At 37.0% G+C, this 21,704-nt stretch overlaps 1 protein-coding gene across 5 annotated transcripts in view; it reads right to left on the bottom strand.

Annotated features, from left to right (window-relative positions):
* Lekr1 (leucine, glutamate and lysine rich 1) overlaps positions 1–21,704 on the bottom strand; it is a 195,262-nt gene that overhangs the window by 35,197 nt on the left and 138,361 nt on the right. For all 5 annotated transcript variants that reach the window (XM_005393085.2, XM_005393081.2, XM_005393084.2 and 2 more), the window contains one exon: positions 2,561–2,725. In XM_005393085.2, coding sequence (XP_005393142.1) covers positions 2,561–2,725 — 165 coding nt within the window. The remainder of the gene's footprint in view (positions 1–2,560; positions 2,726–21,704) is intronic.

The following is a 21,704-nucleotide window of genomic DNA, read 5'->3' as shown; positions in this document are numbered from 1 at the left end:
AAAATAGTATCACATTAATCACTTGACCACTCTTGGAAATATAAATCTCTATGGCAATATTAAACTGCCAAGGATAGCCCAAGTCTTGACATGTAGATCGGGGCCTGGCTTTGGGACATGAAGATGTCTGATGTCGGGAAATGCAGAAAGGAAGAGCTCTATCTTCTTCATACAACATCAGTAAGTTTTCCTTTGACATAACTGTGTTTTCTTTCTCATACATCATGGCTGGAGCTACCCCAGGCACTATACTTTCTAGAGTGGCTCTGGTCTGTTGATCCTCTTGTGATGACAGGAATACACTCTGCTACCCAGTATGGTAGCCACTAGCCATAATGGCTATTTATAGCACTGTAGTGTAAATGTTTAGCAACTGACTGTAAAACAACAACACTAACAATGTCAAAACCAACAAAAAACCAGTCAAATCTGCATCTACTTTCCATGGTGCAAATACTTTACAGCTACCAACATGATACCACTGATTACTGTGTTTAGAAGAGATGCCTGAGGTAGGCTGTTGAAAATCAGTACTGGCTATGAGCACTTGAAATGTGACATGTGTTTGAAGAATGGAAGATTAAATTTTATTTAATTTTAACTAATTTAATTGAAATATAAGTAGCCACATATGGCTACGATAATGGACAGTGCAGTTTGAGAAAATGCTGGAACATTATGAAAATGTATTGCTTCTTAGGGTGGTAACACTAGACAAATAAGAGAATAACTTGGAGAAGCTTTTCCTTCTGGCATGAAATTTTCAAAAGGGAGAAGACCTTTCTCTTTAAAAAACAAAACAAGGGACAGAAAAACAAGAGCAGAATTACTTCTGGTGAAGCACATCCTTATTAGTTATACCACAGATATTGTCATATTATAAATATTAGCACAACAAGAAACTAGCCCACAAAGAATCTGGAAAACATTCATAGACCAAAGTTCCAAAGACTTTGTGAACTATTACTTAAAAAGAATTGTGCATCCAAAATTTATTTCAAATGTTAAATTCACATAAGGAATAAATCTATTCACCACAATTAGCAATTTCATAAATTAATATTCTATTGTCTTCAATTACTCCGTAAGGGAAGGAGGTCACTGCTAGGTCTGAACGATGGTTTCCATCACGCAGAGTCGAGCTGACCGTGAAACAGAGCAAGTTATCCTTGGGATGGAAATTTCACATAGCCAAAAACATGTTTTGATTTTTAAAAAAGGAGTCAACATTTAAAAATCAGGAGCTCTCACTTACAAAATTTGGACTTATGACTTCTCTTGAGAAACTGTACCATCTGGTAAGTTTGGGCCTCTTTATCCCCCTTCCCATGGGCTCCCGAGCCACCCAAGACTGCAACTGTAGTCATGAGGTAAGGGGAGAATGCCAAGGCGAGACTCAGCGGGGCTTCTGACACCAGGACCGGGAAGCGAGGGGCAGGGCCCGGCCAGTGGAGGTCGAAACCGCACATGAGCTGAGGCTCCGAGATCACTGCACATGTCTCATTGTCTCCGTGGGATTTCACTTATAAAATCACAAATTCAAAGATAAAATTGTCAAGAATTTTAAGGCAAAATGTGCAGAGGATTAAATCCAAGACACAAGGCCTTTCTGAGTGTGGGGCCTTGTGCTACCTTGTTCCTATGCACAGGTAACTGGTCCTACTTACGGGTCACAGTGGGCTATTGCAATAGTTGGACTGAATCTCCTTTACACACAGATGGAGACCATCAGGCTCATTTGAAGCTTAATTAACATGAGTTCCTAATGAGTTTATTCAAAATATGATTTTCCCTCTTGGTCTTGATTCACACAGACACATACACACACACACACACACACACACACACACACACCCTAAACTGTATAAAAGGAGAAACCAGCCAGGCATGGAGGCATACACCCAGCACCTTGGAAGGCTGAAGCAGGAAGACTGTAACTTTGAGCTCAATCTGGGCAACATACTGAGATTTTGTTTTAAACGAAATAAATAAAAAAGAACTGCAGATATAATTCAGTAGGAAGAACCTGGGTCCAATCCTTAGTACCACAAAACAAAATAAAGTAGCAAAATAAAACAGAGAAACCTTAACAAAATCTTAAACTATATGTAGGACACATCATTTAAGAGATTAGGGAGGTGTGATCACATTTTAAAAATGTTTCTCTATGTTAAAAATGTTTACAATTGAAAATATCTGCAATTAAAAAGGGTATGCTTTAGTTGGGAAAATTTTAACTGTTTAACACCTCCTTATCTTTTGATGTTAGATACTTGAAGTGTTGGCCGTCCTGAGTATTAGTTATATAATTTATGCCGTATAAAAGGTAAATTTATTACAGTAGTAAAAGCCGCACACAGCTAGATTGCATACTTATATAGTTCATCTCAATTATCCATTGTGGAGAATAGCCAAACCATTTTACCTGTGCGGCTCAAACCAAGGAACACTGGCTACAAGGACAGCTCTCAGAGTCTGAAACAGTGTAGTGTCCCGAGGAGGAAGTACCAACATACATAATGTCAAACATGACATAACGACAAGCACGGTAATTACACACCTTCATTTGTAGTTCTTCTTGTTCTTTCTTATACTTTTGGATTATTGCTTGGTGTTTTTCCTTTTCAATATCAAGTTCCAGTTTTGCTTCTTTCTTGAAGAGAAGAGCTTGCTCTTCGAACTCAACTAAATGTCGGGCTCTTTCCTTGGAAAGCTCAGCTTCAATCTAGAAAACAGAATTTAAAACACATAGAATAATTTTACTTTAAAATAAATACATATTTTTATTTTCAGACTTGAATTTTTTTAAAACATCTAACATTTTTTTAATTGAAGTGAAATTTTCTAGCGTTGAAAACATTCTAAATTAGAACTTTAGTGAGAAAAATTGAACAAGGGGCAAATATTCCAAGACCTAAGACTTTCCAAAATCTGTGAAATTAGTAGAGAAGTTAGGACTATATATTATGGCAGTTTTAGAAATGCTAAACGCTGAATCATTCATATTTAAATGGCTAAGAACTGAGTCATTTATACTATAAACTCAGTCCTTGCCAGCAACCCATAAGGAGGAAATCCCCTCAAAAAAAACGAATTTTGAGGCCCTTGGACTCAGTTCAGTTAAAAATTCAGAGGTACAAAATACAAACGTTGATTTTTTTCAAATAGCCCTTTCTTGATAGAGGTCACAAACAGTTCTGGAGTTACAGATTGTCATTTTAATGTAACTGAGACTGCAAGAATATAGGACACCATAGACAGATTTTATATATATATATTCACAACCACAGTGCTAGAAGTGACCTTAAAAATCCCCTGGATTAATCTCAAGCTCCTGTGAATTGTAGAAAGAATAAACAGGTTTGAGTTGGAAGTGAGTTTAAATCTTGGCTGTAAATCCTGGCTCTGCCACTTGCTCGCTGTGTGATCTGAAGTCTGTGACCATAACCTCTCCTGATGGGGCTATAACTAGTTCTCTTGGGAGTTGTTACGAGCATTAAATGAGGTGAAGCATCTGGGTTAAAGCTCTGACATGAGCAGGAACTCAACACTCAGTGGAGATTACTTGCACACTATGACCCTTCAGTCGTCCTATGGAATCGATACCAAACGACAGTGTGCTGCGTGCCCCACACCTCCAGAAACTGTAACCCCTTCCCCAGCAGGAGTTCCCGTTTAAGACAGCACTAAACATTAGGCAGTTTTTCCTTTAGTTGAGCCAACATCTTCCTCCGTGTGGCTTTTAACCCACGGTTTTGGCTCTGTCTAGTGCAGCGAGTCAGAGAACAAATCTACACAGTGCTGGAGCCATTCGTACCTCGGTGTTCATCTACCGGGATTAAAGAAGAGTGCTTAGTAACAGGGCGGCTCTGGGTTCCCACTCTGCCATGTCGTGGTTATAAACTCTCACTGAGGATAAATGCCAGGTAAATTAGGAGGAAAAAAAAAAGTCAAACTTGATTGACTGTGTGTGGCTCTGGTCTCTAAAAGGAGGACAGAGGCCAACAGGAATATCCTCAGAGGACACTGAAATGAGGGCACAGGACACAGAAAGCTTGTGAAGAAAGTTTAAAGGAAAGCTTTTGAATTAAAAAGATAAAAGACTAGCCCCAGCGTGGAGTGAGTTAGATCTGCTGCACTGGGCACAGACCTGAGCATTTGTGCCAAAGGTATAGTAATTATGTTTATATTCAATGTGAGGAGCTGTTCTGCATCTCAAAATAAGTTTCTGGATTGTCAGGATACAAAGCCACTGATGATCCTTCAGGAGCGCTATAGCGTTGTTCAGACGGGTTGCCCTCAGCAGGGGCACTCCAAAGAATAGATGCTCTTCTGATTACCGGGTATCTACAACCACCTGTCTCCCGGTAGCGATTTAGACAACTCACAGGTGTCTCGAACAAGCTGGATGGCCCTGAAGTCTTGACATAACACCCTCCGCCAGGGCCTGTTTCTCTCTCAGCCCACCGCACATCAGGACACAGTACCACCGTACGTCCAGTTGTTCAGCTGAGTAACTGAAACGTCATGTTTCACACCTCCACATCAAACTAAAGATGCCATCCTTTTCTCTGTGTCTCTCCTTCTACCACAAGGTAGTTCTGGCCACCCTCACCTCCTGATCAGCCTCCTTATTTCCACTCTGGCCTTTCTCCAACCCATGCTACCCATAGCATAGTATTCTTTACAAAATATAGACACATTTGGTCCCTCTTAGAGGTTTCTCAATGGACTAGTATACATTTAGATCTCCCAACATGACCTCTTTACTGGGCTACTAGCAGGTTACAGGACGCCTTTGTACAAACTGACAAAGTGCTCCCTTGCTTAGATGAAAGCAGTCTCAAGCCAGGTGGGGACCTGGTGAGCTGAGCACAGGCTGGATTCCAGCTCCCTCTGCCCCTCTGGCCAGGGTTCATATGCAGGGTGCAGCCTGAACTCTGCACATGGTAGCTCTGGAATTCTCTAGCCTGACTTCCCTGTTTTCATTTGATCCCTATGCTTTGCCACACTTGGATAGCTAAGTCAAAGACATATGAAAGGAAGAAATCAGAGGCAAAATATTTAGAAAAATTGGAAAGTATAACTTTAAGACTTAACAGTTCACAAGATGCTCTGACACTATTTTCAAAAGAAGCAATCTAAACATTTTTTGAGAGGCTCAAGAAAAAAATGTATGCCAAGGTATTAATATATCAAGCAGTAAAAAAAAAAAAACAAAAAAAACAAAAAAAAAAAAAAAACAAAAAAAACCCTCCTATGTAGCAGAGTCTAACAAATTGTGGTACAGCTTATCAATAATTATTTTAGGGCAAAATATGCATTTTAATGTATGGACTGGCTGGTCAAAATAAGAGAATGAAAATAAAAGCAAACTAGGTGGGACAGGACAAACTACAAATCAGATAACAGTAAGACTCTGGAAGAACCTTTTAAGAAGAACGAGAACCTTCTGGGCGGAAAAGGTAATGGTCTGCATGAGCACAATGTTCTGCTCTACCCAGGTCAGGAAGAGAGATCTTGTTCACAAAATAGTACTTGTCATTGCTGTGAGTAAAGACAGAAAAAGAGAAAAAATAGGCACTGTGGGGGAAAATGGCCACTGTAGGTGGAAGGGAGAAGAGCGACTACTATTGGTTTGGTTTTTAATTTGCACAACTTAAAGTGATGAGCTTCAGGTGAGATTTGCAAGCCTTCAGGAAAGCTGCATGGGATGTGAAGAGCCGGAAGGCATTGGCACAGGAGGACCATGAGACTACTAGTTCCTTCCTTGTGTGGCTAATCTGAACTAAGTGATGAGCCCACATGGTGATTTGCTTAAGGAACTTATTATTTACCAGCAAGAAGATGAAGTCATGCCAAACTGTGTCATATTTTTATATAAGCTATTAGTTTGATACATCTTAAATGATAGGACTTATGCAAAATAAATTACTTTGATGATGATGCACATATCTTTATATAAACTGATGTATAAGCCAGGCATGGGGCATATGCCTGTAATCCCAGCACTTGAGAAGCTGAGGCAGGAGGATTGTTGTGAGTTCGAGGCCAGCATGGGCTACTAAATGAGCTCAAGGCCAGCCTGAACTGCATAGCGAGACCCTGTCTCAAAAGGACAAAAAAAAAAATTCTTTTCACTAAATATTTTCCAACTATTTTCCAGATTTTTGTGGTTTGTTTCGTTATTATCATTTATCTATTTATGGGGTCTATCACCACATTATAACATAATCACTAGTTATTCATGATACCTTTAAAACAAATAGAAATTTCAGATGCCAAATTAGGAATCAGATCATTTTACATTTAATATCCATATGTCATTTAAAAATGTATCTCCTAAAAATAAATTGCTGTACTATTTTCCAAAAGGTAAAAATGAGTACAAGTTGAAACTATTGTTCCTATTGTATTGATCAAGAAATATGCTTAGGAGATTAAGTAACTTCATAAAGATCAGAGAGCTAGTGCAATGTGGAGAGGCTGTGTATGCTCAGAAGCTCCTGGTAGACTCGAGCAGCCAGCATGTTTAGCTTTCCCATGTAACCTGTCTTTACACACGTCTCTATGGTACAGTGGTTACAGGCATGCATTTAGTATTATTTACTCTCAAAATACTTGGGATTTTTCAGATAACTTTCTGTTAATTATTTCAAATTTAGTTCCATTGTGGCCAAAGAAAAGAATCTGTGTGATTTAAATCCTTTTAAATTTATCAACACTTATTCATAATATTAATAACATCTATTTTGGTAAATGTGTCATGTACCATGAAAATAATGTATTCTGCTGTTAAGCAGAGAATTCCATAACTGCCAATTAGGTCGAGTTTGCTAGTAGTATGGTTCAATAATAAATTATTATACTATTTTCCTTATAAAGTCTTCCTAATTTTTGGCTAATTTTCTATCAAGTATTGAGAGAAATATATTAACATCTCAGACACTAATTGTGCATGGGTTTTTTTTCTCCTTGCAGTTTTATCAATTGTTGCTTCATGTATTTATAAGATGTTATTAGGTGAACAGACATGTAGTTATATTCTCCTAGTGAAATTACCCCTTTGTCAATGGCCTTCTTTATCTCTGCCAATATTCCATACACTTTAATTTCTTTTCTCTGAAATCTATTTCATCTGGTAGTAATGGACCTACTCCAGCTTTTTTTGACTTGTGTTAGCATTTTATGTATTTTACATCCTTTACCTTTAACCTATTTGCTTTTTCCTTTGTAAGGTGGCCAGCTTTCACTTTGTATGTATCATGTTTTCAATTAGAGTTTATTGGTGCATTTTAGATATGCATAATGATCATATTCATATAGATATATATTGAATATATACATGATATAACTTGATTCTTTTTCTTCCCCATTCCCCTCCCTCCCTTGAAGACTTCCTCCCCTCCCCATTTGTAAAAGCCATTTCCATTTTTTCCTTCTTTTCTCATTTTTTAAAACTTTTCCCTTTTTTCCTTCCCCCTGCTCCCCTCCTTGTTCCCCTCCCCATTTGAACATTTTTTTTCCTATTTCACAATACCTATTATATATTTTAGTTCTTACACTTTCAGTTTCTCACACCAGAGAAACAATGGGGTATTTACACATGTGTGTCTGATTTATTTCACTTAACACTATAGACTCCAGGTTCATCCATTTACCTAGAAATTTCTCAAGCTTATTCCTCTTTATGGCAGAGTAATAATCCATTGTATAAAAAAAAACCCACATCTTCTTTATCAGTTTGCCAGTTGATAGGCATTTGGGCTGTTTCCAAGATTGGTCTATTACAAACTGCTGCTCTGAATATGGATGTACCTATATCGTTGAGCTATGATGCTTTTAATTCTTTCAGGAAGATACCCAGCAGGGGAAGAGCTGGATAAAATGGGACCTCCAATCCTAGTTTTTTGAGGAATCTCAAAACTGATTTTCACAGTGGTTGCACCAATCTACACTCCCACTAGAGAGGAGAGGGGTTCCTTTCCCACACAGCCCCTCCAGTATTTGTTATTGGTTGATTTCTTGATGATAGCCATTCTTTTTGGGGTGAGATGGAATCTCAGCATTATTTTAATTTGCACCTCTCAAATAACCAGTGATATTGAACATTTTTTCACATATTTATTTGCTGTTTGTACTTCATCTGAGAAGCATGTATTCATATCATATGCCCTATTTGGACTCGGTCTTTAAATTTGGAGGGTCTGGTTTTTTGAGTTCTTTATATGTTCTCAATAGTAATCCTTTGAGGAACAGCTGGCAAACATTTTTTCCCACACTGTAGGTTGTCTCTGCACTCTCTTGGTGGTTTCTCTTGCTGTGCAAAAGCTTTTTAATAAGATGAGATCCAGTTGTTGATTCTTGGTGATAGTTCCTGTGCAATAAGGGTTTTGTTCATAAAAATAAAACCTATACCAATGTCTTCCAGAGTTCTATCTATTCTATCTTCCAGCAGATTTAGTTTTAATATTTAGATCTTTGATCCACTGCTACTTTAGTTTAATGCATTGTGAAAGATATGGGTCCAATTTTAATCTCCTGCATATGCAAAGCCAGTTTTTCTAGTACCATTTATTAAAGAGGTTATCTTTCTTCGAGCACCTTTGTCAAAGATAAGGTGGCTAAGTATGTCTGGAGTTGTTTCTGCATCTTTAAATCTGTTCCACTGATCCTCAGTTCTGATTTTTTGTCAGTGTCATGCTGTTCTCATCACAGTAGCTTTGTAGTATAGTTTCAAGTCTGGGATGTGATGCCCCCTGCCTTGCCTTTGTTGCCCAGACTTGCCCCTGGTACTCTAGGTGTCTTCTGGTTCCAAATAAATTTTAAGATTGTTTTTTCTAATTCTGCAATTGGAATTTTGATTGGAATTGCATCAAATCTGTATAACAATTTTGGAAGTATGGCCATTTTCACTTTATCCATTCTTCCTATCCAAGCACAAGGGCTATCTTTCCATTTTCTGAAATCCTCTTCAATCTCTTTTTCAGAGTTCTGTAGTTTTCAGTGTGGAGGCCTTTTACTTCCTTCATTAGATGATTCCTATATATTTCTCTTTATTTTGGGGGGGTGCAATTACAAAAGGTGCTGTTTCCCTAATTTCTCTCTCAGTGAATTTGTTATTCATGTACAGGAAGTCTATTGATTTTTGAGTGTTGATTTTGTATCCAGCTACACTACTGAATCTGCTTACTGAATCTAGAAGTCTTTTGGTAGAGTTTTTGGGGCCCTCTATGTAGAGTAACATGTCATCTGCAAATAATAATTTCACTTCTTCCTTTCCTATCTCTCCCTATTCCTTTTATTTCTTTCTCTTGTCTAATTGCTCTGGTTAATGTTTCCAGGACTATGAATTAGAATCATGATAGTGGACATCCTTGTCTTTTTTCTCTTTAGAGTAAAAGCTTTCAGTTTTGTGTGTTTAGTATGATATTGGCTTGTCATAGATGGCTTTTATCAGATTGAAGTAAAGACCATCTATTCCATTTTTCTGTAGGGTATTTTTTTTTTTTATCATGAATAGATGTTGGACTTTGTCAAATACTTTTTCTGCATCTATTGAGATGATCATATGCTTTTTGTCCTTGGCTCTATTAATATGGTGAATTACATTTATGATTTACATATATTGGGATTGAGACATCCCTGCATCCCTGAGATGATGCTACTTAGTCATAGTGTATAACCTTCTTGATCATTTACGGTATTCTGCTTGCCGGCATCTTACTGGGGATTTTTGCATCTATGATCATTAGGGTGACTGGCCTATAATTCACTTTCTTAGTTGTTCCTTCTTTGGTTTTGGTATCAGAGTAATGTTTGCTTCCAGGAATGAATTTGGGAGTATTGCTTTCCTTTCAATTTCATTAGAGTTTGAGAAGTAGTGGCAATAGGTCTTCTCTAAATTTCTTGTAGAATTCAGCAGTGAATCTGTCAGGGCCCTGGGCTTTTCTTTGTTGGTGGGTGCTTAATTACATCTTTAATTACATTGATTGATATTGTTTTATTTAGAATTTTTATATGTTTTTGATTCAGCTTTGTAATTCATATATATCTAGGAATCTGTCCATTTCTTCTACAGTTTCCATCTTATTAGAATACAAGTTCTTGAAGTAGATATAGATGATCTGGATTTTTGCAAGGTCTGTTGTGATTTCACCCTTTTCATTCTTAATTGCATGGTTTTGAGTCTTTCATTTTTTGGGATAAGTTTGGCTAGGGGCTTGTTGGTTTTATTTAATCTTTCAAAGAAATAACTCAATTCATTGATTCTTTGTATTGTTTTCTTAGATTCCATTGCTTTAATTTCTGCTCTGCTCTTTATTTGTAGCTCAGGGTAGCCTCTTTATCCCTTGTACAAGCTTTGGGCTTGGCCTGTTTTTCTTTTTCTAGAAGCTCTGGGTTAAATATTAAATTGCTTATTTGAGCTCATTCTGCTTTCCTGATATGGTATTCACTGTTATAAATTTCCCTCTTAGGACTCTTTTCATTGTCACATAAGTTCCAGCATGTTGTACTGGCATTATCATTTAATTGCAGAAACTGTCTAATTTCATCTATGACCAACTGGTTATTCAGGGGGATGTTATTTAATTTTCATGTGTTTATGAAGTTCTTGAAGTTTCTTTTGCTTTTGACTTCCAGTTTCATTGTACTATGGTCTGATAATATGCATAGGATAATTTCAATTCATTTGCATTTACTTAAGCATGTTCTATGAACTAGTATGTGGTCTGTTTTGGAGAATGTTCTGTGTGCAGCTCAGAAAAATGTGTATTCTGGTATGGGGTGGAACACTCTGTAGTCATCTACTAAGTCCACCTGTTTCAAAGTTTGGTTCAGGTCTAATATTTCACTGTTGACTTTCTTGTCTAGTTGATCTGACAATTGGTGACAGTGGGGTATTGAGATCCCCAAAACAATTGTATTAGTGCTTACTTGGTTTTTCATGTCTGTTAATATTTGTTTTATATAGCTGGATGCATTGGTATTTGTTGCATGTATATTTATGATTGTTATCTCTTCCTCTTGGATTGTGCTCTTTACAAGGATGTAGTGACCTTCATTGTCTCTCTTAATCAGTCTTGGCTTGCAATTCACTGTGTCTGCAAATAGAATAGCTACCTCTGCTTTTTTCTGGGTTCCTCTCACATGGAGTATGATTTTCTATTCTTTGACTTTCAGTCTATGAATTTCTTTTTGAATTAAATGTGTTTCTTGTATGCAGCATATTGTTGGATCTTGCTTCTTAAACCATTCAGTCTATTTGTTTTGACTGGTGAATTGAGACCATTAATGTTGATGGTTATAACTGATATGCATTGACTTATCATGTTATTTTCCTATTGTTGGCTCCCCCTTTTTTCCCTGTTTGTTCACGTTGCCTGGTGAATTTCTTCTGTTGGGGTTCATGGAGTTGTAGTCTTTGTTATCTCTTCTAGAATGTTCTTCAGAACATTTTGGCATGCTTGTTTGGTGTTCAAGAATTTCCTCAGGTGTTCTTTTTCATGGAAGTATCTTACTTCTCCAAATATTTTGAAAGGCAGTTTTGCAGGGTACATCAATAGGTTGGAGATTGTTTTCTTTTAGGGCTTGAAATACTTCACTCCAAGCTCTCCTTGACTTGAGAGTTTGTGTTAAGAAGTCAGCTGTGGTTCTAATGGGCTTTCCTTTGTAGGTGATTTGTTTATTTTCTCTAACAGTTTTTAATATTCTATTCTTGTGTTGAATTTCTGAAATCTTGATTATGATATGCCTTGCTGTGGATTTTTTGATCATGGCTATTTGGAGTTCTATATGCCTCACTTACCTGTTTGTCGAATTCTTTTTCCCTGCCAGGGAAGTTTTCTGCCATGAATCTGTGAATAGGCTCTTTATATCATTCGTGCTATATCTTGCTTTTTGATGGACTCCAATCAATGTTATGTTATTCTTCTTTGCATTATGTATAGCGGCTGGATTGATTTCTTGCAGTCCATTGGTACTTTTAAGAAATCTTTCCTTTCATGATTGCTAACCACAAGCCTGACTTTTATATCTGAGATTTTGTCCTCACATTAGCTCATTCTGCTGCAGACACATTCAGTGCAATTTTTAGTCCCCTGGATATCTCCTTGAATCTGTTTTATGGATCCCATTTCTTTCTTATGTTGGGCATTCATGATTTCCATCATTTTCTTAAGCTCTTTATTTATTTATTTTTTTAAATCTGTGTCTGCTTTAGAGTCTTTAAGCATGTATTTCATCGTGGTTACCAGATCAGTAGTTATCTGCAAAATTATTTCTGATTTGATTTTTTCTAGACCCTCATTCACTTTGTTGTGACCACTTCAGAAAGGCCAGGTGGGTGGCTTTCAAACTGTCCAACCTCAATGGCCTCAGGGTTTGCATTTGGTGAACTGGATGTCTGGGGTTGCATCTTGTTTAAATGTCTTCTCATTTACAGAGAGCCCTTCCCTGTCCTCATCACAGCACAGGAAGTTTATATTTGTAATCCCATGAAAAGTTATTTGAACCCTAGTGAGTTAATTCTAATCTACCACTTCCAGTGCAACCCACAGCAAGAATAAAGACACTAAGGCATATTTGTAGTTATGGGGATCCATGGGGTTCTAAATCCAGCCACACTAATGGCCATCAGGAATGAAAGGCCTTGGTCCATGACTGAACCAAGGTTTTATTCATTCATGAAGAAAGGTGAGAATTGAGGATGAGAATTGTTGGAAGTAGGTGAGTGCCATGAGCTTGGCTATGTAAGTGGCCTAAATCACCTCTGCAAATGCGGAGAGGAGGATATACAGAAAGAGTAATGCATAACACAATTGAGATAGTATCTAATGTTTTGGGGTCAGTGCTTCAGTGCTGATGTGTAATCTTTCAAGCCCTAGGAAGTCAGAGCCTCTATCTCAAGGTTCAATCCCAGCTGACTGTGGAGCATTGGCTCAACATCCTGTCTCATACTGGCTCACTTGTCAGAACAATGGGGGATCCAGGAAAACATACCTGCCATCTCCAAAGACTACCATCAGCACCTTGGCTAGACCAATATGCATGGCTTAAAGCCAATTGAAGGGATAAGGAAAGTGTTCTAGCCAGCTCTGTACATATCAATACATGGAAATAGGGTCAGGCTTAGCCAAAATGGAGGCAATTGCTCCTGTTTCAAGCTTCCACACTCATTTTTTTGTTAGTTTAATTCTAGGGTTGATATTTATAAACTGCCTATGGTGAGATGCTTCTTTGCTAGTATTTAGAACCCTTAGGAAATGACTACCGCTCAGAGGTGTCTTCCAGATGTAGCTGATTTTTAGGTTTTGAATCTGTTGCAAGATTCTACCTCTTCAGTTTGTTGGGAATGAGATACTGCTGCCTGACTGGCCCAGCCCCTGGTTCTCTGGCACTGTGCCACAGTATTTCTGTGACCTCAAGGCAATGTCATTCTTGGTATACTAGGAAGAACAGCTGGTTAAACCCATTATGTGACTTTGGCTAAATGGTATACTCAGCAACAACAATAGCATCAAATACAATCTAGAAAATGACAAACTGAGGTAAGCATTAATTTGCCACCTTTAACTGTATGAACTAGATTTGTAGAAATACAACAACATCTAAAACAAACCAGAAAATTGTATGCAGTAAATAAGCCTTCAACACACCAATTTTACCTTCAGGGGAGAAAATTTAAAAGGGGTTAGGGGAAAAAACAGAGAAATAGGGGCTGGGGATTTAGCTCAGTGGCACAGCGTCTGCCTGGTTAGCACAAGATTATGAGTTCGATTCCCGGTACCAGAAAACAAACAAACAAACAAAAAACAACAGGAAAAAAAAAAGAGAGAGAGAGAAATAGAAGAAGAGGAAGAGACTAGAAGTAAGCTGATGGACAAAGGGGAATCACGCAAACTTGGGGAAACTGGTGCAGAAGACAGGAGAGAAACAGAAAAGGCAGAAATAAAAGAAAGAGCAGATCAAGACAATAACCACAAAGAAACTAGAAGCCACATTCACACTTATATAAGAACAAGATCAAACTATGAAGGAGAAAAAAGAAAAGAGAGAGACAGAAAAAAGAAATTTCCACTTCCACGTTTGTCTCTGCTGTACTAGTAGATAGCATGTGGAGACAGCTTCCAGATCCATGTTGATTTTATCCCAGCAAGCCAGCAGTATCTTTATGGCGAGGTAGGGGACAATCTCAGTGAGCTTGCACCTTAATTTCCCCTGAAGTTCAGGCTGGTTTCTGCTGTGAGGCTGGGACCAGACCTGTTCAACCTGAAGCCATCACCATATATTTTGCAGGCTTGAGCTCAGCTGGGAGCTGCTAAATGGGCCCAGAAGTTGTTCTGAGTTCCGAGCTCTGCTGGCCCCTCTCCAAGATGATTCCCAGCCGATCGCCCTCTCACACAGGGTGTCTGATCTGACAGCACTCATCACCAGATAGTGCAGTCCTCCACCTCCACTGTTTCCTTCCACTGCTGTGTCTCTCTGTGGAGGCCTCTGCAGTCACCGTGTGTCCACAAGTTTGAACCACTCCTCCTACACAGTGAGTCCCAACTCAGGGAGAAGGCTCTGCTGGCTATTTCTTCTTTGTTGAAGCTTTTCTCTTCACTCTCCCCATGCACTTCAATTCTCACTGCAGTTCCTTTCCAGGATCCAGGGGACCCACTTCTCTCTTTCTCTTCCTTGGGGTGTTATATTCCAGTGTCTGGATGGCCACTCCCAGAGAAGCTTTCTCTCTAAGGCTTACTACTCCACCATCTTCCCAGAAGTTCTCACCTTTAACCTATTTGTGTCACTATAATAAAGTGCATTTCTTCTAGCCAACATACAGTAGAGGCTTATATTTTTATCCAACATGAAAATCTCTGCATTTTTAATGGGAATGTTTAGCCAAGGGCTTATTGTCATGGTAGTTTTTATGCAGAGTTGAATTTTGAGAGACTACATTATAAAGAGTCTGTGATACCTAATATGATTACTGATAAGAGCAGCTTTAAATCTACTATCTTGTGATATGGGGGTTTTTGTTTTGTTTCGGTTTTTTTGGTACCGGGAATCAAACATATGACCTTGTGCTTGCCAGGCAGCTGTGCCCTGACCCTGTGATATGTTTTCTATTTGGCCCATCTCATCATCCCCCCGCTTTTCTGTCTTCTGTTGTATTATTTTTTAAACTCAGTTTTATCTCCTTTACTGAATTTTTACCACTTTTTTTGTTTTTGTGGTCACTTTAGGATCTATAGAACACGTCTTTAATTTAAGATAGCCTAGCTTCTAGTGACATATCATTACATGTGTAAGAATCTGACAATAGGATGCAGATGGCTCTAAACTTATGGTGGTGCCACTTACATTTTTCAACTCAACGGTGTGAAGGTGATACACTTTCAGCAGAAACCATACTTCAAAATTTGAATTTTAACTTTTTCTCAGTCTAGTGACACAGAATAATCATTTTTTTGTTTTTCGCTTCTAGGACAGTATTCAGTAACTGCATGACATATTAAATACTCTATTATAAAATAAAGGCTTTGTGTTAGATGATTCTGCCCAAATGTAGGGTAACGCCTATCATTCTGAGAACACTTAAGGCAAGTTAAACCAAACTATGATAGTTAGTAAGTTAGGTATATTAAATACATTTTCTATATATGATATTTTCAACTTATAGTAGGTTCAGTGGGGTATAAAACACTGTTTATATATATATATATGTATATATATATACATATATATAGTTATAGTTATAGTTATTTATTTTATTTTTTTGAGACAGCCTCTCGCTACATAGTTCAGGCTGGTCCTGAACTCCCTATGTAGCTCAGGCTGGTCTCGAACTTGTGGTGATCCACCTGCCTCAGCCGCCTGAGTACTGGGATTACAGGCACATACCACCACACCTGGCCTAAAACACTGTAAGTTAAGAGGCATCTGTACTTCCATTTCTCCCCTGCAAGCCATTATGTTATTATTGTCATATATTTGCTTCTCTATGTTATAAATCCCATATTATATTATTTGTACATTGTACAAATAATATAATACATTGTACATTGTATATTATTTGTACATTGTAAAGAAATTTAAATGTTAAAAAACTATAAATTTACCCACATGGTTATGATTTCCGGTGTTCTACGTGTCTTTGTATAGAGCCATACTTATATCAGGTGTATTTTTCCTTCTAACTAAAGGACTTCTTTACATTTCTTATACTGTGGGTCAGTTAGTGATAATTTTTTGAGTCTTTGGAAAAATTCTCTAATTTCATATTTGAAAGTTATTTTGACTTAGCGCAGCATTCCCGGTCAGCAGTTTGCCATGTCTCTGCGGCCTTCTGACCCTGTCAGTATCTGCAATCCCCACCGTCAGCTGGCTCCCATTGTTTCCAATGAAAAATACATCGTCATCCCTATCTTGGCTCCTCCACATATGATATGTCATTTTTTTTCCTGTTTTTACATTTTTCTTTTTATCACCGTCTTTGAGCAATTGGATTATGAGGTCCATTGGTGTGGAAGTTTTCTTTTACTGGGGCTTCACTGTGGTTCTTGAACCTGTAGGTATATAGTTTTTATTGAATTTATAACATTTTCAGTCATCATTTCTTCATTTTTTTCTGTCACCTCCCTCTTATCCTTCATGAATTTCAGGACACATATATTAGGCCACCTGAACTTTGTCTCACAGCTCACTAATGCTCTTTTTTTTAAAAAAATCCAATCAGTATAGTTTTCATTTCAGATACTGCAGTTAGCACCTTTAGAAGTTCAATTTACATCTTTTACACATTTCCATATCTTAACATAGTCAATGTTTTCTTTCAGTACATATAGAATACAGTCATCATAGCAGCTTTAAAGTATTTGCCTTACTTAACATCTGTGCCTTTCTGGGTCAATTTTTATTCACTGATTCCCCTCACTCCCATTCATTATGAGTTATATTTTCCTGTTTCTTTGCCTGGCAATTTCTGATTGGATGTCAGACACTATTTTACCTTCTTAGGTGCTGGACATTTTTTTTTTCCTATGAATGTTCTTGATATGTGTTCTGGGATGCGGTAAAGTTTCTTGGAATCAACAAGGTTATTTTAGGTCTTCCTTTTGAAATTTGGTAGGCAGGATCAAACCTCTGTTTCATCAGGGGTAATATTCCCACTAATGATGTCAAACACTTCTGAGTGCTCTGTAAATTTCAGGTTTTCTAGTCTTCCTGGTGTGAGCATGCATTATTACAGGTCAGGTGTGAGCATTTGATATTTTTCTCACTGCTCTCTCCGGTAGGACTCTCCCTGGCTTTGGCTAACTACACACTCATCTGAGACATACTCAGGGGGGATTCTGTGCAGATCTTCAGTATGCTTCCTATTTGCAGCTCTCTTCTTCAAACACTATCTTGCAGACTCTAGCTACTTCAATCTACCTTGACGCACAGCAAGGTCTCCTCAAGTGAGAGAATCTGCCAAGCTCAACCTGGATTCCCTTTCCCTAAGTCACGGCCTGAAATTTCTTTCAAGGTACTGAGTTATGACACTTGTAAGAGGCTCACCTGATTTGTCTCTTGTTCTTCATTGTCTGATGTCTTGAAACCACTGTTTTCTGTCTTTTCTTCAATGCTTTATTTGTTTCAAGTGGAAGGATAAACCTAGTCCTTGTGATTACATTTTAGATAAATGTGGAAGTTTTGGACTTTGTATTTAGATTCAGAGAGGTTAATTCTCAGTTCATTTCCTGGCTTTATAACCTTGGGAAATTACCTAACTTCTCTGAATTTTACTTTTTTTTTCATGCGCAAAATGGGAATAATAATGTTACAGTGGTTAGAATTACATTTTTAGAAAGCAATCAACATGAAGTCTAGCATTTAGTAAATACCATAATAATAGAGACTATTTGTATAACCTAGATTAATGATTAATATCAGCTAATCTTTGCAATAATTTCAGATCTAAAATTTTGGGATTTTATTAATTCAATTATTATAATTATATAACATAATTCTAAAAGCTGGGCCCTAAGTATTCTTTCTAGCCATATGTTATGTATAATAGGTATTGTATAAATAACTTCATACTTGTTAAATTTTGTATTTCACATGCTGTTTTATTTCATTAATAGTACCTCATACCACCTTATGAATTATTAGGTCATTTAGTTCTACCATTTGAAAAAAAATGATTATTTTTTTGTTTCTCTTTAAAAATCATAATCTACTATTTCTTTTTCTCTAGGGTAATTTCTTTTTAATTTACTATGTCTTAAAGTAAAGTCTCCTCTATTTTCACTATCAATGCAGTTACTCTAGTCAGGAAGTAAAGTTTTGTTTTCAAAAGTTTTGTGTATTACTTAAAATGAGGCTAATAGTGCAATTCTAAAATGTAATATCTTGAGGACAATCTAAGAAAGTATTTGGTTTGAATTTGCTTTACTAAAACGTGATAGTCAGTAAGAGCTATAAATTAATTATGTAAGCAGTCTGGCTAAAATATATCTTTCAATTACAAAAGTTTAACGGAATAGTAACTACATTGTGCATTTGGAACCAATTTTAAAGGTTTGGCATGCACATTAATTTTCTTTCTTTGGATCAAAGTAATACTTGAAATAAACAGAAATCCATGACAATTAGTAAATACAGTTATTTTAAAATGTGCCATCCTTGTCGCATAGCAACAATTGATCCTATTATGTGCTTTTTACATACTCTGAAATAATTAAGCACAAATTGCTATGTACTTTTTCTGAATGTTGAAAGCATTTAAGTTATGAAGTTTATTCTAATATGTGTATTATGTATTTGTAAAAGGAACATGTCATTCCTTATGCAAAGGCACGGTGACCCAAGAAAGAGATGACAATATCATATTAGCGATTCTCCTTTCTTCTGAGAGGACTTTTAAGGAACTTTAAATAGTCTTAGTAGCTAATATGGCTGAGACATAATTACCATTCCCTGGCTTTACCTGTCTGGTTCTTGATTTATTGGGAATTAAATGATAACATTTACTAACCAGAAGTCATGTCTGCTCAACAAAATGAAATGTTCATTTATACTATAAAAATTTTTTAAATGTCCATTAATGTACAAAAATGGTATACGACAATATTCTGTGATATAATTAATATAGATAAGGTCTTCATAAGAGCTTTAAGAATAGTACACAGGATTATTTTCCTGTCAAATTAAGGGCATAAAGTAAGAACATAAATGCTTCTCTGTGATCAGAGGAGTGCTAACACTGACTTGGTCTCCTCCGTGTGTTAGCAGCACGTCAGGATCAGGCAGTAGGGAGCAGGAGCACCAGAGTGGGTCAGAGGCACAGACCCTCTTCTCTAGTTAAATGCAGTTGAAACCCCCTAGTAGAACGTGACCACAGAGACACAGAACCTCTACCGGAGCACAGCAAGAAGTTCACTCCATCTATCTAAGAGAAGGAACTTAGCAGGGAGGAAAGGAAAGAAATGTCGTATTTGTATCAATGCTAATTTCATCAGAGAGACAAAACAGAATTTCAAAAACAAGATAATATAAATTCAGCAGTGGTTGCTATAGTGCATATTGTTGTCTTCAAAATAGTTGTTAATAGGGCTGGGGATTTAGCTCAGCGGCAAAAGTGCCTGCCTGGCAAGCGCAAGGTCATGAGTTCGGTTACCGGTACCGGAGAAAAACCAAAAAAAAAAAAAAAAACAACAAACAAAATAGTTGTTAATAGCAGTTTTAACATAAGCATACTTTATCTGGTTCAAGGAATTTCTTTTCAAAGCCTAATTTACCAAGAATTTTTTTTATCTTGAATGGGTGTTCAGTTTTTCAAATGATCTTTCTGCATCTCTGAGATGGTCATTTCTTTTCTTCCTTTTATACTAATGTAGTGAACAATGTGCAATGATTTGTAATGTTAAACTCACCTTGTATTCTGGAATAGAGACTACATGATCATATTTATCTAATTACAAATCATTGACTTTAACTATATATAATAAATTTCATTTAGAATGTTTAAAAATTTTTTTCTGGCTCAAGAGAGGGACGTTTACAGTATCTCTCATATATTGACTGAAAGGTTGTTTTAATTTCCAGTCCCTTAAAGAGTGAGTTTGAGAGGCTATTTCATAGACCTTCATCACACAGCCCAAACAATTCTATCAATTGGAGGGTTAAAATACACACTAATTTTTTAATAGCCTCTAATTTTACTTTGTAGTATATTTTGGACTTCTTAAAAAATTTCTGTAACATGCATTGGTAAGGACAGGGGAAGTGAATTGTAACAGGCCAGCCAATTTGGTACACGTAGGCTCAAACATGAGAAAGGGTTAAAGATGTGTGGAATTCAAAGGAGGAAAAGGCCTGTGCTCCCACACCAGGTAAGAATGACACTTACAGCAACTGCAGCTCATATTCACACATTTTGTTTTCACCTCTATGAAGCTGTTTCTATGTGATCATTTTTATTATAGTCTGACTATATCCTACGAGACAAGAAAGAGGGATTGATTCATGAAGGGGGGTCCCGGCTCAGTATGTGGTTTTATTCCCTCCTGGCTGAGTATGTTTGAAAACATGATGAAGGTGACAAATTTAGGGCTGATGTGCGCCAGCAGCAGTACCTAAGGGTTTTGATCTGTTGGATAGCAGGCGGGTGGTGGCGGGTTCTGGGGGGAATTGTTAGTTTGAAGGTGGCTGCTGGTTATTGCTTGAGGATAAAAATTATAGGATCCAGTTCCCAAGGAGATAAATCTGATAATAACTAAGCAAGTTGCCAGGGTTTCAGCCAAACACTCTGAATTTCAATGGCCAGCTCCAATTCTAGAAAAAAATTTTTAAAAATAATTTAAGAAAAACCCTGGGCCACAGGTATAGCTCATGGTGCACTGCTCACCTAGCATGTGGAAAGATCTGTGTGTAGTCACCAGCACCACAGAACAAAACAAACACAGGCCAGTGCTAGACACAGACACAAACTGAAGAAGAGAAGTAGTGCTGATGTGACAGTCTTCACCTCAGTGACAAGACCCGTGCACGGCCTGAGCAGGTAAGGACCAGCAATGAAAACTTACTTGTATCTGTTTTCACGAGAAGCCACTTTGAAGATATCAATATGTAATACAACTACCATTGTTAATTCCCTACCACTTTGTTTGTAACTCTGTGTTGTCTGTATTGTGCTTGTGATATGTTGTAAAATGTTGTATGTCTGTTAATGTTTCCCTCCTTTTATCTTTAAAATAAAAAAAATAAGAAATTAAAAAAAAAAAAGAAAAAACTTACTTGTATTATTTAAAATTGTGAAGGTAAAACATACTCCTAAAACATAACATTATAGAAAAGCCTAAAGACCCAATTTTTTCTATACACTAAAGAGCAAACATTTCTTTATAAATAATATCAAGCTAAATCTTTATTCATTTTACTTTGCCGAGATAAATATGTCAAAATTTCATAATAATTTTAAGTAATTTTCCATTCTCCTACATTATCTCCTTATGAGAGAAGCACAGAATTTATAAAAATTAGTATTCCCCTATTTTAAACAGGGAAGGGAAAGGAGGAAAAGGAGACATAAGAGGAATTAAGATGTGTTATGTACATATGCCAACTCCCCATGGTGAATATAATTATTATATTACTATAAACATGTACTAATAAAAATAAAAATTAAAAAAGAATGTGATCAAATACAGATCCAGATATGTTGAAAA

This window comes from Chinchilla lanigera, unplaced genomic scaffold (assembly GCF_000276665.1).
Source record: "Chinchilla lanigera isolate Chin_1 unplaced genomic scaffold, ChiLan1.0 scaffold00047, whole genome shotgun sequence".
In the NCBI taxonomy this organism is placed as follows: domain Eukaryota; kingdom Metazoa; phylum Chordata; class Mammalia; order Rodentia; family Chinchillidae; genus Chinchilla; species Chinchilla lanigera.
Note: the sequence above shows the minus strand (reverse complement) of the source record. Positions and strands in the feature narration are given on the sequence as shown.